This window comes from Acyrthosiphon pisum, chromosome A3 (assembly GCF_005508785.2).
Source record: "Acyrthosiphon pisum isolate AL4f chromosome A3, pea_aphid_22Mar2018_4r6ur, whole genome shotgun sequence".
Lineage (NCBI taxonomy): Eukaryota > Metazoa > Arthropoda > Insecta > Hemiptera > Aphididae > Acyrthosiphon > Acyrthosiphon pisum.
Genome location: NC_042496.1, coordinates 24057423 through 24075905, shown reverse-complemented (window position 1 = coordinate 24075905; position 18483 = coordinate 24057423). Strand labels below are relative to the sequence as shown.

At 32.0% G+C, this 18483-nt stretch overlaps 3 protein-coding genes across 4 annotated transcripts; all 3 read left to right on the top strand.

Annotated features, from left to right (window-relative positions):
* Positions 1 to 3454: 3454 nt before the first annotated feature.
* LOC100158985 lies at positions 3455 to 5205 on the top strand. The gene has a single exon (XM_001947386.5). The coding sequence runs from the start codon at positions 3660 to 3662 to the stop codon at positions 4842 to 4844; it is 1185 nt and encodes a 394-aa protein (XP_001947421.2). The 5' UTR covers positions 3455 to 3659; the 3' UTR covers positions 4845 to 5205.
* Positions 5206 to 10776: 5571 nt separating this feature from the next.
* On the top strand, positions 10777 to 13183 carry LOC100571986. 2 transcript variants are annotated; one of them, XR_003839836.1, is made up of 4 exons: positions 10777 to 10979; positions 11040 to 11235; positions 11299 to 11467; positions 13073 to 13183. XR_003839836.1 is itself a non-coding variant. In XM_003241887.4 (3 exons), the coding sequence occupies exons 2-3, from the start codon at positions 11050 to 11052 to the stop codon at positions 11461 to 11463; spliced, it is 351 nt and encodes a 116-aa protein (XP_003241935.1). In that variant the 5' UTR covers positions 10779 to 10979; positions 11040 to 11049; the 3' UTR covers positions 11464 to 12329. The 2 variants fall into 2 exon arrangements, 1 of the variants encoding a protein (XP_003241935.1); XM_003241887.4 differs by lacking the exon at positions 13073 to 13183 and having other exon boundaries at positions 10779 to 10979; positions 11299 to 12329.
* A 1246-nt stretch (positions 13184 to 14429) lies between these two features.
* Positions 14430 to 16321, top strand: LOC100169305 (ankyrin repeat, PH and SEC7 domain containing protein secG-like). The gene is made up of 3 exons (XM_016801358.2): positions 14430 to 14732; positions 14822 to 15290; positions 15453 to 16321. The coding sequence occupies exons 1-3, from the start codon at positions 14430 to 14432 to the stop codon at positions 16253 to 16255; spliced, it is 1575 nt and encodes a 524-aa protein (XP_016656847.2). The 3' UTR covers positions 16256 to 16321.
* Positions 16322 to 18483: the final 2162 nt, after the last annotated feature.

The following is an 18483-nucleotide window of genomic DNA, read 5'->3' as shown; positions in this document are numbered from 1 at the left end:
AAAGAGGAAGTTGAAGATCAGGTAGACAAAGATGTTGCTCAAGCAATAGGTTAATATTTTTAATTTTATAAGAGTAATATTGTCTAACAAATTGACAGTGACATGCCAAATGATTATTAATTTCCAGGCATTTTAAGTTCAATAACAAAAAAAAAATGTATTGTTATAATTTTCATTCTATATGATGTAGGTACTTTGCATCATTAATATCTTGAGCAATCAGTTTCAAAAATAAAAAAGCTACACTGGGAAATTCTGGGAAGATTATTAAAGGTGTTATTGGCTATTGCTTCATTTAAAAATCTGCGTTCTGATGAGGCTTTTGATAAATTTTAGCAAAAGGTTCAAGATTTTGCAAATAAAAATAATATATTATTGACACTGCTACCCACAAACGAAAGTTAGTTCTTTATTATTTATTTGGATTATATATTATTGCATTATTCAATAATACTGTATGTTTATAAAATAAAACATACATTTAAAATGTCAGTACCTAAGTCTTTATAATAACATATGTATTGTTAAAAAATATTTATGTATGTATCTGCTTATAGTGTCAAAAGAAAAACAAACTCGCAAACGTCGGGAACCAGCCAAACTTCAAGATTATGCCCTGAGTCATCGAACAAGAGCAGAGTCTGAAAATAATACTTCAAACACTATTGAACATTGGTGTACAACAGTTTATTTAAGAATAATTGATGCAATAATTATAAATTTAGAAAAACGTTTTTCGGAAGAAAGCTTAGATCTGGCCGAATCTGTATCATAAATTATTCCAGCCCCTCCTAAACTCACATCCAATGTGTGCCTATGGGTACGGTTTGTTATTGGACTTTGATTTGAGAATGACATAATAAATTATGAAATGTTGTTATATAGTATAATTATCATTACCATGTACCACCTAAATAATTGAGTTAGAAAACTTGTATGAACTTTAAAATAATCCAGGGACGCTTCTGTTTCGATCTTTGAAAGTTTCATAAGGATATGACTTATAAATTATATTGAAGGTTTTAGTTTTTCAATTGAATACAAATCTGAAAACTGTCGAGCAGAAGCGTGCTCAGATTATTATATTGTATTTTGAATTGGAATCTTAATCTGAACGAAAATCGAAATGCCGATACTGAATCGTAATTTACCATGTAAACTGATATTGTACGAGTAGTATATTTTCTTTCCCTGCAGTGGTGGGTTAGAAATTTGGCCTGTTTTCAATATTGTACTCCAGTAGTGTTTATCTATCTCGATCTGACTTATAAATACAGCCTTTAATTCTCTTCCTCCATTTGGCTAAAACCCCTAATAAAATTTAAAAGCAGATTAGAAAAAATTACTTCTGAACTCTGAAGGACAATTTATAAGTGGGTAATTGATTTATGAGTTATCAGGTACCTATCTTCTTAATTAACTACAACATACTTATTGTTTGATGATTTACTAATTTCATTAAATTATGACATATTATAGGTGAACCTGATTCAATAGAACACAATAACTAAAAAAAGAAACCAAGAAATGTATTTAAAAATATAACTGATTGTGTACCAAACGCAAAATCTCGTTAAACTATTAAAAGTGTTTATTGTTGTTATTATTATTTGCAACTCTCCATTCTTCCCTCATCCTAGGTGTTTATTAAAGGAATTTAAAAATAATATATATATATTAATATGTTATGTTATGTTATGTAAATACCTAATTATATATACACATAAATAATTGAATTATGTTCTTAAACAATTAAAATTTGTTTATATGCATACCTATTATTATAACCTCCGTAGTGCGGATTTTCTATGTCGTTATCTCAGATTCATAACCTTTACTGATTTTGCCCAAGGTGGATGTGTAGGGTAATCAATGATTGTAAAGGACCATTCGACAGATTTAACTTATAGTAATTATTGTATCTACCGAAAAAATTGAAGGGGTCAAGGGTAGGCAACCAAAATTGCGTGCACGATTAACGTTTCCAAAGCGACAGTATGACAACGCCTACTTCCAAGATATAGGCAATCCAACACACAGCCCAATAATGTGAGGGGGGCAGCAATGACGCGACAATGGACACGAAGGAACTGAAACGTACCGAAACACGATGGATGTGAAGGATACAAGTTATACAATGGGAAATAGGGTTATGCAGTTTAAGTATATGGTGGGGGGGTCTCTCTCATCGAATCGGTATGGTGCAATGACCACAGAGTTCACAACAATTTGATATATAATCTTATGACTAATTTATGCTACGGAAGTATGTCCAGTTGCCACGATATCCGTTGAACGATCCAGAATGTCCACCCATCAATGACTGAGGTGGAGGTATATATGGTTAGCCGATCCACAGCGTAATGCACCTGGACGACCTGGGCGGCCACTCACACAACGCATAGTGGTTGCTGGCGGACTTACGCTATGATGCAGATGATATTGCAATCACCGTACGCTCAATTCTTATTGACTACCTATATAGTCAGTCCGGACTAGGTATCTAACAGAGAGGTAGGTATTATAAACGGAACCAAATAAATAAGTACTCACAGAATTGTGAACGATATATATGATTTATTGGTAGTCGTTGTATAAATGATCTGCAGATCTGAGAAAATTACAATGATAATTGTGTCATCTCACTGATGACGACAATGATAAAAGGTATAACGTGTATATAAAAATGAATACGAACGAAAAAGTGGAAGCTGTTTTACTAGCGAGCCTTCAGTACACACACACCACAATACGAGATAATACAAAATTATAATACGAACTCTTTATGGTTATGTTGACACACAACGTAAAAAAAAAAAACAAAATAAAATATGCAAAACTATGGCGGTGTTTACATTGATTTTGCAAAGACATTAGAAATACGTGTGTATAGAGTGGATCATTTGTGTAATGCGTAGGAGAGACGGTGAAGAGCGGGGAGAAAAGAGTTGTCCATTGTGCATGCTGTACATTGTCACTATTACAGACGGAGTGGCGGAAATGCTGACGACATGCATGAACAGTGGATATAAGTTTTTTACTTTTTCGAATGACAACATTGGGTTTTAATTTTATATGTATGTATAAGTGGACAAACATTTCGTGGGGTAACCCTGTACCTCTCCACTCCGCACATCTAAACTTTAAATATTTATAACTCATAAACTACTCCCCCCAAATTCGATTTTCATGCATGAAAATACTATAAGAAAAATATTCTGCTTTGGAATATAAAATTAAAACCCAATATTTCATTCAAAAAAGTAAAAAACTTAAAAATTTATAAGGATAAAAAATATTTAAAACTATAATTTATAATTTATAATTTATAATATTCATTGATAAAATAATCACCCGGTATATATATATATATATATGTCCACCTTGGTTTTGCCTAAATTGTGTTTGCGATCACCATTGAACTATATGATAACATTATCTATAGTTCAATGGCGATCACACGCCGTATTGTCAATAATATTTTCATCATTGAACATTGTTATCCATCGCGATTTGTTAATATTGTTATAGTGAACCCGAGGCGGTTCACCGTTTTACCGGTACATATTCTTAAATTTCTCGAGTGATCATTTCGAGATTTCGTTAACTTACGCGTTACGACTGTACGTTTGAAGCGGACGTCGTCATACACCGAAAAAATGTACCCAGTACCCAGCATGGCAAAAATGGCGTACTACGCGTGCAACAACATCGAACGTGACAAGTTTGAATTGCTGGACACACCTGACATCGGTATAAGAAATTGTTGCGAGTCGCTGTTGGACTTATTCAAAGCCGACAAAATCCAAGACGAGCACAACGATAGGCAGACAATGTTCAGGCGGTCTCAGTTCGCCATCAATGACGATATGTTTAAACACATATGCGAGAAGGCAGTGTTCAACGGGCACATCGATTGCCTGAAACTAGCACACGAGATTGGCGTCCCTTGGGAGACCGTGCCTGGATGGACCAGTTTCAGAGGTAAGGCGTGTGATCTGGCGGCGGGATCAGGCAATATGGAATGTCTAAGGTACGCCTTTGAAAACGGGTGCCCCTGGGACGAGTGTACGTGCATCAACGCAGCGTCTAACGGTCACCTGGAGTGCCTGGCTTACGCACGGGAAAACGGGTGCCCTTGGGACGAGAATACATGCAGCAATGCAGCGTCTAACGGTCAGCTGGAATGCCTGAAATACGCACGTAAAAACCGGTGCCCTTGGGACGAGCGTACGTGCAGCAGCGCAGCGTCTAACGGTCAGCTGGAGTGCCTGAAATACGCACGGAAAAACGGGTGCCCCTGGAATAAGCGTACGTGCAGCAGCGCAGCGTCTAACGGTCAGCTGGAGTGCCTGAAATACGCACGGAAAAACGGGTGCCCCTGGAATAAGCATACGTGCAGCGACGCCGCGTTGAATGGTCAACTGGAGTGCCTGAAACATGCACGAGAAAACGGGTGCCCCTGGAATAAGCGTACGTGCAGCGACGCCGCGTTGAATGGTCAACTGGAGTGCCTGAAATATGCACGAGAAAACGGGTGCCCCTGGGACGAGCATACGTGCAGCAGCGCTGCGTCTAACGGTCACCTGGAGTGCCTGAAATATGCAAGGGAAAATTGGTGCCGCTGGGACGCGTTTACGTGCATCAGAGCAACGGTTAATGGTCGCCTGGAGTTCCTGAAAAACGCACGGGAAGACGGGTGCTGCTGGGACGGGCATACGTGCAGCAACGCGGCGTTTAACGGTCACCTGGAGTGCCTGGAATACACACGGGAAAACATGCGCCCCTGGACGTGCAGCAGCGCAGCGTCTAACTGTCACCTGGCGAGCCTGAAATACGCATGAGAAGACGGGTGTTGCTGGGACGGGCATACGTGCAGCAACGCAGCGTACCATTACCAGTTTGAATGTCTCGTGTACGCCTACGAGAGAGGGTGTAAGTGGGACGTTTTAAGTTTATTTTATAGGTCAATAGACAGCCAATCGAAATTCGCTAAATACGCCCGCGAAATATGGTCACGGGAGGCCCATAGCGCTTTCGTATCGTCGACGATTGAACTCAAGTAATATCACAACATTTTTTTTTACCCGTTTTTTTATTATGAATTTATGATACGAGTTCTTTGCGATCTTTGTATATAAAGCAAATGTTTGATAACTAATATATTTTTAAAGTTGTACAATACATTTTTTTTTTTTTAATGTATTTACTCGTTGTTATCATTGATAGTTAGATACATAGAAACCTAAATTTAACCAAATCATACTGTATCGAATCTATGAAAAAAATACTTGTGTGTATCAGAACACACAAGTACATAACGTAATTAAATTTACTTAAATTAATAGGTACCTACCTACTACCTATTTAACTTTGGTTAGAATTAAAAAGACAAAATCATACTTGACTGGATGGTTCTCGATTAATGGTAAATTTAAATTACAGATAATAATATATTTTTAAAAACAATAAGTTACAAGGTTTTCAAAAAACGTTGTTGTATCATTAGTTAAAGTAATTTATTTCAATTTCCTTACATTTTCTAGAATTAGAAATCAGAAAAAATATATACAACTATTAAGGGGACGCCACAACCGCGTGGATTGTCTCCGTCTCACAAACGCGTAGGTACATAACAAATTTATGCTCAGTAGTTCACGTTTTCGACATTAGCTTAAAAATTTGAGTGAATATAGCTATTGTGAAACTAGTAAAAACATTATCTGTTTTATTTAAGGAAGTTTTTTACGATAATTCAATTTTTAAGTGAGCATTTTTAATTTACATTTGTTATACACGCATAACTGTCAAGTTGTTCGCATGTTACCGCATGTTCTTACCGTAAAGTTTCATAATAGGTATGGGCGGCTCCAGAGCCTTGGTTAGAGGGGGGGGGGGGGGGCAAATTATAATTTCACAAAAACTCATAACAAAAAGAAAACAACAATTTTTACAACACAAATTCATCGCCTATTTTTTAAATTGGCAAAAAAATCAATAATATGATATATTTGATCTAGAATAAGTATATCTACTTTATCATAGACATTAATTAGACATAATGCTAAAAGCCAATCTTCGGCCATTCTTGAACAAACCCGGGTTTTCAGCCAACAAAGGGGGAAAAACCCCCTTTCACCTAAGGAAACACCACCGGGAATAGGCGGTAGGGTTAATAATACTTGCAATATTTTTGGCTACCCATTTCATTATCCTATTTTTGACCACAATAAAATAATATCATATAATCATACCATAGAAGGTATATTTAATATAAATATATTTTTTTTATAGCTTTATTGGTTCTTCATAATATAAATAGCACCCAGCAGGTACATCGTATACCCGGTTATACCTCTATGGCCCCATATAGCCAATATGACAATATTATAATAATTTAATATGCATTTTTTATTAATACGGTCTTGGGGGGGGGGGGGGAGGCGCACCCTCCTTGGTGGCATGTCAGGAATTTTCTATGGGTGGAGACCTAAAATCTAATTCTATTTCTATAAATCTAAGTTGAGATAAAATATTATGGCGAAAAAGAATGTAGGTAAGTGTATTAAAATATAGAAGACAATACACAATGATTCACCAAAGCATGTTCATCCCCATTTTTCTTAATAATTTATTCAAATTCTCATTTTTGGAATTTTTTAAGTATACTTATAAGGACCATTTCAAATTATTAAAATTGTTAATACCATTAAAGGATCGTTTTGATTTATCATTAGTTTAATAAAAATTTAAAATAGACATAACATTGAATCTAGTATTTACTATAGATACTCGGACAATTTTAACAAACTATAAAATATTGATAAATTAATATTAATTTATATAATTTTAAAATCATAATAGTCCGTACATCTACCAAACCTAATATATTATCCATTAGTAAATACAGTTAAGTTACTTATAATCTACTCGTTAAAATTTTGATTTAAATACCCTAAGTCAATATTTTCAAAAAAGATTATCTCCTTAACAATAACAGAATCGATAACAGTGGTTCAGATTTGAAAAAAAAGAATTTTGTACTGTCAGTAGGTATAATAATACTAATGTTAATAATACTAAATTACTGTTTTAATTATTAATAATACAATTATATTAAAACAAATTTAATTTAATAGGTACCATTATGAAAGCATATAAATTATTAATAATAAATACTGTCTGTAAATTACTAATCTTTTAAACATGTTGTCTTCTATAGTGGGCGTTTATGACATATTAATTGAAATTAATTTACTAATTTAATGTTATATAAATATTTAATTGAGTAGATGTCAGCTATCTGAACATTCTGACCAATTTAAAACACAATAATAAGAAGCCTGATATAATTTTGTTCACTAAGTACCATATTAATTTTAATACAATTATTAAAAATTGTTTATACCATCTACACAGATTAGGAATGACTATAATACAGATTTGAACAAACAAATACAGGTTTTTTTAAGAAGTTATAACAACAATTTTTAACAAAATATGTTTAAAAGCGATTATTTTAAATCCAATTAATATTGACTCAACACAGTTAATAACAAAATGTGTATAAAAGATTAACTCTTAAAAAAAGAATAATTTACAGGATAAGCTATTTAACAAAATATTATTACAAAGTATGTTTCATTCATATTAATATAAATCAAACAAACTTTCAATTTTTTTATGGTCATCTATTTTTAATTACCATAAGACATTTTGATGTAGGTACCACCCAATAGTTTATTACTATAGAAAAAAGTAATTGCAACTCAGGCAAGTGAAACAAAAATATTTTATAAACCTGACAAATTATGTAGCCTATACAATTCTTCAAAACAAATATATGAAATATCGAACCATTACTACCCCTCACAAAAAGTAAAAAAGTAATTTAAAATATATATAAATGCATTAAGTTAAACATTTATAATTACACAAGGAATTATTACAACATTTAAAATTTTATATTAAGTTTATTCCTAATGTGGATTAATTAGGGTAATGAGTTTGAAATATTTCAAAATTGAAACTTTCACCCTTCTTGAATGAAATATTGAAAAGAATATTTTTTTTAATTTTAAACTGTTTTTTGGTATGTTTCATAAAATCATCACTTGATGGTCATACTGATTTCATTCCTAATTAGTGATTATCAATATTTAATTCTGTATCATGATATAAAGAAGATATTATATATGTATAAGAAAGATAATTATGTAGGTAATTTGTAAAATTATGGTAATTTATGTAAGAAATATTTCTATAATATTTTTCATTAGCACTTAACTAAGTAGAGGTGTTTACTGTTCTTTCTACTATAGTTTTAAATGAAATTTATTATTTCTTATTAATTAAAATTTATATGAAATATTTCAAAAAAAAAATTCATGAAATTTCAGACCCTAGGATTATACTAGCGTCCAGAGAAAGAGAATCCGAACGGCTGCAAGACGCCCGACTCTGTCATTATTAGCTATCACTATTACAGAATTCTGTGCTCTTCGTGTTTAATATTTATTACGTATGAAACAATAAACACAGATTTCTATAAAGTTTAGTATAGTAATTTATTTATTATATAAAGTAGTATTTATTAATCATTTGTATAAAATATTGTACATTACTAAACAAATATTATTTAACTATAATAACCACCTTTGTTCATAGATATGTAACTTACATTAGCAAATAATTTAAAATGAAAAAATGTGGCATGTTGCTAGAAACATTTGTTCGACTGGTCATAAAAAACTTTAAAAATAAAAATATAATATTCATTGCTGCCTAATATACTAAATATTTATAGCAATAAAATTAAGAATGTTGCTGGTAACAATGTAACATTTGTTGAATTGGTCAGTATAAATTGTTTATAAATAATAAGTAATAGACAAAAAATCCATTTGTAAATCAACTCCAATAATAAAGATGCTGATATATTATTTTGTTTTGCCCTTGTTGAAACTTCTAAATTTGTTTTATTTAGTTGTGATGTAAAAGTAGATGTTTGATTTTCTTTCTTAACATTAGCACTTTGCTTGTAACGCGTTACGTAATTTCATTAGAATTATTTCCGAGTAACGAAAATGTAATGAAAATTACTTTTGATAAGTAATTTCCATAGAATAACGCGTTACAGTTTCAAATTATTAAGTACCTACCTATCTATTACGAATCGAAAAAAAATTTATGTATAATGCTGGTATTATTATGTTTACCAATCTTAACTGGGCACAATTCAGTTTTCAATGGTTTTGATATTTGAAATGTCTAATTGCACCGTAAATCACGAGAACAGTTAATTAAATTTATTATTCCTTTAAATAGGTTTCCCATGAATATAACTTGTGTGGAAGACTAAATTTTATATGATCCTATTAACTATACAGGTTTAATAAAGAATTTTCTTGTTCAATTTGCCTGCAGAAGATTATTGCCAAGAAATTTAAAAAAAAAATGTACTTTTGTAACGAGAAAGTAATGAGTTGCTTTTCTATTTGAAAAGTAAAGTAATTTCATTACAATTTTATTTGAGTAACGAGTAAAGTAACTTAATTACATTTATCTCTTAGTAACGAGTAAAGTAACTTACCCAACACTGATAAAATATATGAATATACACAAAATTATGTTATCAAGAAAAAGAACAGAAATGTTTATGTTTTTGTATTGGATTATTTTTATTTCATACTAACATAGTAATATTTACGTATAAACGAAAAATTTCAAAATGTTTATCTTGAAAGATTTTTTTTAAATCAACTGAGAAAAGCTAAGTTATTTCAACTATAAATTAAACTAGTTAAGTTCACACGTTGGTTGAAAAATAAACTAACTAGTTAAGTTAAAAAGTTGAAAAAAAATTAACTTTTTAACTAGTTAATCCCCACCTTTGCCATTTACTACTATAGACACCTTCCATAACCATTTCATGTTTCCAACTTTAAAATTCTCAAATTCTAAGTTAATTGAATTTTGTGGAGCATTATGGTCCTTTAAATAATGTTCATCCATAATTTTGTATAGAGCAATATTTACATGGGGCTAATATTTATATTGTTTTAGTAGAAGAATATGCAATTTTTTTATATTCATTTAGATTTTTTTCATAACAATATGATTTTGAACATAGGTCACACATAAATATGTCTAAGTCTTTATTTTTGTCTCTATAAGTGCGTGCTATTTTATCTACTTTCAAAGAGGGTGATTTTTCTATATATGATCTTCCAAGTTTTCTAAGAATGTAATATTTCATTCTCAATGCATAAAAATTAAATAATACGTGGCCCATTTCAAATTTATTCAATACTATGTACGAAATTAAAAATTACATGATTTTTGAAATTTTTTCTAGTAAAAGTGATAGTCATAGCTGATAATAACATTTTCTGCACGGACCACGATTAAAGATAAGATCTAATTATATTTAGACAAATTAGGCACAAATAGTATTGACGTCACATTGTCCATTGATAAGACTGATGGTTCAAAACAAACTGTTATCACGGTTCATTCCATAAAAAATGCATAGTTTGAAAGAAATTGATTTTTTTGGTGTAGGTATGCTTTTTTTTCTTAAATTGCTAACTTCCAAAATCGTCTTCTTTACAAGTTTATACATGTATACCGACCAAAAATATGAAGCTAAACACTTTTTTCTTCAAAACAAACAATTTGTAGTATTTTGTACCATAGGTACACATTATACGCAAAACATTCAGTTAAGTATTAAATATTAATAATATTATCTTTTACTATTGCAATTTATTGTATACAATATTTTCCCTCCAATTTATGCTAATATACACAATTATATTTTTTAACTATACCCATTAATGTACCTATATTTATTTGTTGTTTTTTGATTTTTTTGAGCCATCTGCTTGTACGTGTTACACCGGCGTTTTGTATTGGTCATCTGTGTGTCAGTTAAGTGTCACTGGTTACCTATCTGGTATTTGAATAGTTTTTTCAAGGTGAGTAGAAATTACCCCTTATTAAGCAATTTGCTAATGTTGGAAACAAATTTATTTTAGTTAAAAATATATGACTTCAAAGAGCATCATCAAGCTTTCATGCATCATAAATTTTTTTGATGACAAAAAAATATTTTCGAAGGAAGAAAATTCATTTGAATGTGGTTATGTCACGAGCTTCAATCATATACCTGATATTGGTATAATTAGTGGTCAAGTGCATGCTAGTATGAAAAATAAATTGTACGATATTAAGGTAAAGAACAATGTAATGTTGAATGTATAATTTTTAAATAATTGTATTGTATACTGTTTATAGATATTCTTCAAAGACAAGAATATTGATCATGCCAGTTGCACATGTTCAACAGGTTTGACAAAATGTCATCATATGGTTTCACTTCTTTTACATGGGCATACAAATATATCAGTGACTGATAGGTACAGCCTGCAGCTGGTCAAAAAAATGTGCGAAAGAAAATGAAGAAGTAATGACTATTGATGATATGTACTCCAATAATTTTAAAGCTGTTACTGATACCTATAATATTGATTTTAAAGCCTTATGCTTTGATAAATTATCAACAGCTAATCAAACAGTTGGGTTTTCGTGGTTATTAAGTCCAGAACCTCCAGTTGAAGATTTTAGTAAAATTCTTCTCTTAGAAAATGTTATAAACTCCTCAGAATTTAGAATTTCAAAAAATAGTATAAAAATGTTGTCTGAGCTTTGTAAATTATCTTTTGAACAAATTAAAGATATAGCTTCAAAAACCATAGGACAAAGTCAAAATGTTAAATGGTGTCTTCATAGAAAATTTTGTTTAACATCTAGTAATTTTCATTAAGTAATTAAATCAGTAAAAAATAATTGATACCCTAATTCACTTTATAAAAGTCTCCTAGGTAAATATTTTATAGAAGGAATAAAATCTATTGAATGTGGAAAAACAAATAGATATATTGCAATTGAAGAATTTGAGAAGGCTAACAATTGTATTGTGACTAAAACTGGTATTTGGTTACATGAATCTGGGTTTTTGCTTTTTGATGACAACTCCTCATATTGTATTGAAGTCCCTATAAGTGTCCCTATAAATTCCGAAATGAAGATTTAAAAATTGCCCTTACAAATTCAAATGATTACATTATTAACTTTGATACAAACAAAAATGATTTTGTTTTAAATTCTGAACATCAGTATTATGACCAAATTCAAGGTCAAATGCACATGACAAAAATATCATCTACAATTCTTATTATATGGACTTCAAAATTCTTAGTTGCTTTTAAAATTAATCAAGATCCGAATTGGTCATTAAATATTCATAATATTTCATTACATTTTTACCATCAAAAATTGATTCCATATATTTTAACAGATTTTAACTGATTATTATACATAAAATAATTTAGGTATATTATATAATAAGCATATGTATGCTATGCTTGGATTAATTTGATAACATAATTTGAACAAATTAATAAATATTTGATATAACAATTTATTATAATAATAATAATTACATTGTCATTATAAAAATTATACCGGGTCATATAATTTTTTAAGAAAAAAGTTGTTTTATAAATGACTTGAAACTATGTAAAAAAATATTTTCAAAAAAATGTACACTTCGGAATAATTAGAGTTCAATGATAAAAGAATCACCCGGTATAATTTTTATAATGACAATGTAATTATTATTATTAAAATAAATTATAATGAATTTTCGTTTGTCAAAAAAAGTTTTTTTTTAAAATATCATTCAGTATCATACTTTATTTATATTGTACTTAACTCAAACTACCTTTATGCTTGAAGGGGAGTTGCAAACATATTACTACTATTATATATATTATTGTTTGTAATTATTTTTTTTTCCTAAATAAATTATAAATTATAATATATTTATTTTATTATATAAAAAGTATGCTATAGCTTTTAAACTACTTACAAACTTGATGGTGTTTGAGTGAAAATGTTGTAGTGAAATAACTTGTTTTATCTAGTTTAAGAAGTTCTCCAAGCTGTAAAAGGTTCTTTGGTGTAGGAGGACATACTAACTTTCTAATTTTCTTCATTCTTTCGGCAGCTTGCAGAAAGGTGTAATCAAAAGCACCTTCTGGATTTCTGATTTTTAAAATCAAAAACATAAATGATTAATGACTAATGTAACATATATTTTATGTTTGTATATATATAACATTAGCAATACTCAAGCATACTAATAACAACCATCTAAAAAACCAAATTCAAATTGAATGAACTTGAACTAGTCCATTAAATCTTGAACTTGAACTTGCTAGTTTTTAAAAATATTTTACTGTCAATATTGTAATGTAAGTATAGTGTAATTTAAGTACCTAAATTGTACCTATTCTTATAATTAACAATTACCTAACTTTAGCTTCTGAAAACAACATTTATTTTGGCTGAGTAAGAGCGGGCAGTATGCTGAACACATCCTTCACCAAGCACTTTTTTCAGTTCTCGCATTGCAACACATGATTGCCTAACTGGGTGACTGGAGTTTTCTTAGAGATGAAGTTTTATCACCAGGTAATGTTGTGATTGCAGCAGTTGCTTCACAATTAGTAATTTTAGTTTCATTACATTTAAGATATCTAATATACCAAATTACAACACTATTAATTCATAGGGAAAAATGATTAATCCAACATTTAATGACTGATATGAAGTTGGATTTAAAATAACTTACATTTTTCTCTCTGTTAATTTACTTTTAAAGTAAATGAAACCTAAATTATCTTTAACGACTTCCTCATTACGATGGACACCAGCAATTAAAGTGTATGAACTGGGCCGATCACCAACAGGCCAAAATTGTATATTCTCTTTAGAAAGTAATTATTAATTATTATAATATTATATATTATATATTAATATACCATTTACGATTCCATCAAAATTACATTCTACTGCTTCTTGAAATTCCTGAACAGGTAGGACATAACTGTAATCTAGATTGACTCGCTTCATTCTTTATTAAATTATTAAATTTAAAACTAAATTATAATTTTTAATTAAAACGATTATTTCGGGTATTATCCTATATTTTCTTTTCTACGTTGGTATCACTGCCTACTGATTCGAGATATAAATTTCTTATCATTTTTCTGACAACTTCCCTACTCCGAGACACGTAGAGATTCTGAGATTATATTATAAGATTATATCTTAGTCCGTGCAATATATTATCTTTAATCGGGATTGTCAATAATATTTTCATCGTTTTTCCTCTGCGATTTGTTAATATTGTTATAGTGAACTCCGGCGATTCATCGTTTTATGGGTACTTAATCTTAAATTACTCAAGTGATCATTTCGAGTTTTCGTTAACAAACGGGTTGAACAAGTACTCGACTGTACGTTTGAATCGGACGCCGTCGGGCACCGAAGGAATGTACCAACTACCCAGCCTGGCGAAAATGGCGTACTACGCGTGCAACAACATCGAACGTGGCAAGTTTGACTTGCTGAACACACCGGATATCGATATGCAAAATTGTTGCGAATCCCTGTTCGAATTATTCAAAGTCGACAAAAACCAAGACGAGCGCAACGATAGGCAGACAATGTTCAGTCGGTCTCGGTTCGACATTAATGACGATATGTTTAAACACATATGCGAGAAAGCAGCGTTCAACGAGCACATCGATTGCTTGATACTAGCACACGAGATTGGCGTCCCTTGGGACACCGTGCCTGGATGGACCGGTTTCAGAGGTAAGGCGTGTGATCTGGCGGCGAAAACGGGCAATCTAGAATGTCTAAGGTACGCCTTTGAGAACGGGTGTCCCTGGGACGAGGATACGTGTAGCAGCGCAGCGTCAACGGTCACCTGGAGTGCCTCACTTACGCACGGGAAAACCAGTGCCTCTGGGACAAACGTACGTCCATAAACGCCGCAAAATACGGTCACCTCGAGTGCCTGAAATACGCATGGGAAAATGGGTGCCCTTGGGACGAGAATACGTGCGATGAAGCAGCGGGTAATGGTCACCTGGAGTGCCTGACTTACGCACGGGAAAACGGGTGCCCCTGGGACGAGGCTACGTGTAACAACGCCGCGTTGAACGGTCACCTGGACTGCCTGAAATACGCTCGGGAAAACGGGTGCCCCTGGAACCTGAACACATGCAGAAGTGCCGCGTTGAAAGGTCACCTGGAGTGCCTGACTTACGCACGGGATAACGGGTGCCCCTGGGACGAGACTACGTGTAGCAACGCCGCGTTGAACGGTCACCTGGTGTGCCTGGCTTACGCACGAGAAAACCAATGCCCGTGGGACAAGGATACGTGCAACGACGCCGCAAAAAAAGGTCACCTAGAGTGCCTGAAATACGCACGGGAAAACGGGTGCCCGTGGAACGAGGACACGTGCAGAAGCGCAGCGTTTAACGGTCACCTGGAATGTCTGAAATACGCACGGGAAAACGGGTGCCCGTGGTACGAGCAAACGTGCAGAAGCGCAGCGTTTAACGGTCACCTGGAGTGTCTGAAATACGCACGGGAAAACGGGTGCCCGTGGAACGAGGATACGTGCAACGACGCCGCAGAAAAAGGTCACCTGGAGTGCCTGAAGTACGCACGGGAAAACGGGTGCCCGTGGAATGAGGACACGTGCAGAAGTGCAGCATATAACGGTCACCTGGAGTGCCTGAAGTACGCACGGGAAAACGGGTGCCCGTGGAATGATGACACGTGCAGAAGTGCAGCATATAACGGTCACCTGGAGTGCCTGAAGTACGCACGGGAAAACGGTTGCCCGTGGAACTGTGACACGTGCAACTACGCAGCGTACAATGACAAGTTGGACTGTCTGGTGTACGCTTTCGTGGGTGGGTGTGAGTGGGACATTGTAAATTTCTTGAATAAGTCAGGATACAGCCACTCGAAATGCGCTGAATACGCCCGCGAAATATTTTCCCGGGACGCCACAAAATACTGTCACACTCACTGTCTTCTGTACGCACGAGAAAACCAATGCCCCTGGGATGAGTGGACGTGCAAAAACGCCGCGTTGAACGGTCACCTGGACTGTCTGAAATACGCTCGGGAAAACGGGTGTCCCTGGGACGAGCGTACGTGCAGCAACGCCGCGTTGAACGGTCACCTGGACTGCCTGAAATACGCTCGGGAAAACGGGTGTCCCTGGGACGAGCGTACGTGCAGCAGCGCCGCTTTGAACGGACACATGGAGTGCCTGACATACGCACGGGAAAACGGGTGTCTCTGGAATCCTTTTATATAAAGCAAATGTTTGATAATTAATATACCTATTTTTTAAGTTGTACAATAAATTTTTTTTTTAAATGTATTTACTTTTTGTTATCTTTGATAGTTTGATGCATATTAATTATTAGGTACTTCAAATAGTATCTATGCATTTGTTAATTACTAAACTGATATTCATAAATAATATGCTTTAATTATGAACTAGTTGCAGTATTACTGCAGTAGCATACGGAGGATTTTAGTTCGGTTAGGGTTTTACCTGAGTATATAATTTACATTATTTTTTCCTCAACTGTTTTTATATAATCGATGGTAATAAAAAATTATAGTTGGTTTCAAATTTAGTCTACGATTAGAACAATTGTGTGTTTAACCTGGACATCTATAGAGTCTAGTCAGGTCAATATAAAAGTGGTAATAATCAATAGACAAGGATACATGATGATACACCGTACGACAATTATTGCAGATGTTTAGCAATGTTCTAAATCAGCCAAAAAACTGAATCTATAATTGACATCTTTGATATTATTTTACAATTTATTTTATATCTATTAAAAAATGACCAACGATTGATCGACTCTGTGTATTGAAATTATTGTAACATTTCAGGCGGGTTAGCACCCTACCGATGTGTACGCTACTAAGTAGTTATAGTATTAGTTATGGTGGGTAGTTCATAGTTTTTAATATGTTTTAAATTGGCTATTGGCACCTATCTAGTTGATTATTTGTTATAGATTATCAATAAATTCTTGACGTTTTTAATTGGAATTTTTTAGGTGATTATCATTTACTGAATATATTATGTTATATTATATATTATATAATATTCATTTACATTTACTGAAAACATGGTTAAGATTGAGCTCTGAGCGAGGAAAGGTTAACAGATCTAGCTTATTGTTATACATTCACAAAAATATAAATATTTATAATAATATTGAAAATATCATTGATCAATATGCTAATGATAAAAATTTTAAATTAGATTTAGTTTTGCAGTTCCATTAATTGTATAATGTTTATTTCAAATTAAGCACCTATACAAAATGCATACCCATTAAGTTATAATAATAGTAAGAACTACTGGAGGAAAGTTAACTCCAATTTTATTAAAATACTTATAAACTATACCTAGATGTTTACAAAATTGTCTATGTATGCCAATTACTTTTATTTATTTATTTTGAAAGGTAATATAAAAATTTAATATGAGAACCAACTCAAAAAAAAATTAGTACCGATAGTATTAATACTTTAGTATAGGTTTATGGAATTAATTATAGTTTATTATAATATGGTCATATTTCAATATTATTATAATAAATATTTATTAATTTTACTTATTAACATAATAACAAACAGAGTGAAATAAATAGAATATTTTTATAAAATAAAATGTTTCTATTTTTAGTCATATAAACTCTCTAATACGATTAGAAAGGTTTTGTTTTCTAAGTTGTGTTATCTATTTTAAATTCAATTTTCTGTAATTAATGTAATTTGTGAAAATGAATCTTAAACTAAATTCTTGTAATCTTCCTTCTTCTTTTAAGTTTTAAAAATATAATTATTGAAAAAAATGACTAAGTAACCAAGGTACGTTCAAATTTAGTAGATTTATCCCGTATCAACAAGTGGGCTGTCTAAAAACACAAGTTCCAAAGCTCAAGTGAAATTTGTGATTAAATTAGATACTGTATCGACAATAATAATCATTTTGGCATCAGCGGACAGCTATATAGTACTAAAATTAATATTAAGTTTAATGAATTAATCTTGTTAATTGTTAAACCATTTAACCATTATTAATATTAAAAGTACTTTAAATATGATCAAATGTGACCTTAAATTTAAGGTTAAAATGTTGTTTAAAAAATATAATATCAAATTATTTATTTTTATTTAACACAATATATATTATATATCTTTGGATTAGGTGCCTTTGGATTAATAAGAAAATTAGAATATAAATTAGTTAACAAATTGTATATTATATATCATTTGATCATATTATATTTTACTATTATTATAAGAAACATTTATATATAATATACTTTAATTAATGTGATTTTGCATTAGTCACACAATTTTTAATGTTATGCCGTTAATTTCTGGGCTTCTTTTTGGCACGATTATTATCAGTTGTTGCTAGTCTACTTAAAGTTATGATAAATGGTATTTTAAGTGAGGAAAGGGAAATAATTTGCGGAGTTCCTCAAGGCAGTGTACTCGGTCCGA

Coding starts and splice junctions, on each gene's coding strand:
- LOC100158985 (XM_001947386.5), top strand. CDS start 3,660: ATGTACCCAGTACCCAGCATGGCAAAAATGGCGTACTACGCGTGCAAC.
- LOC100571986 (XM_003241887.4), top strand. CDS start 11,050: ATGACTTCAAAGAGCATCATCAAGCTTTCATGCATCATAAATTTTTTT. Junction 11,236..11,298: donor ATAAATTGTACGATATTAAG/GTAAAGAACAAT, acceptor TACTGTTTATAG/ATATTCTTCAAAGACAAGAA.
- LOC100169305 (XM_016801358.2), top strand. CDS start 14,430: ATGGCGTACTACGCGTGCAACAACATCGAACGTGGCAAGTTTGACTTG. Junction 14,733..14,821: donor GGACCGGTTTCAGAGGTAAG/GCGTGTGATCTG, acceptor GGATACGTGTAG/CAGCGCAGCGTCAACGGTCA. Junction 15,291..15,452: donor AGAAAACCAATGCCCGTGGG/ACAAGGATACGT, acceptor GGTGCCCGTGGT/ACGAGCAAACGTGCAGAAGC.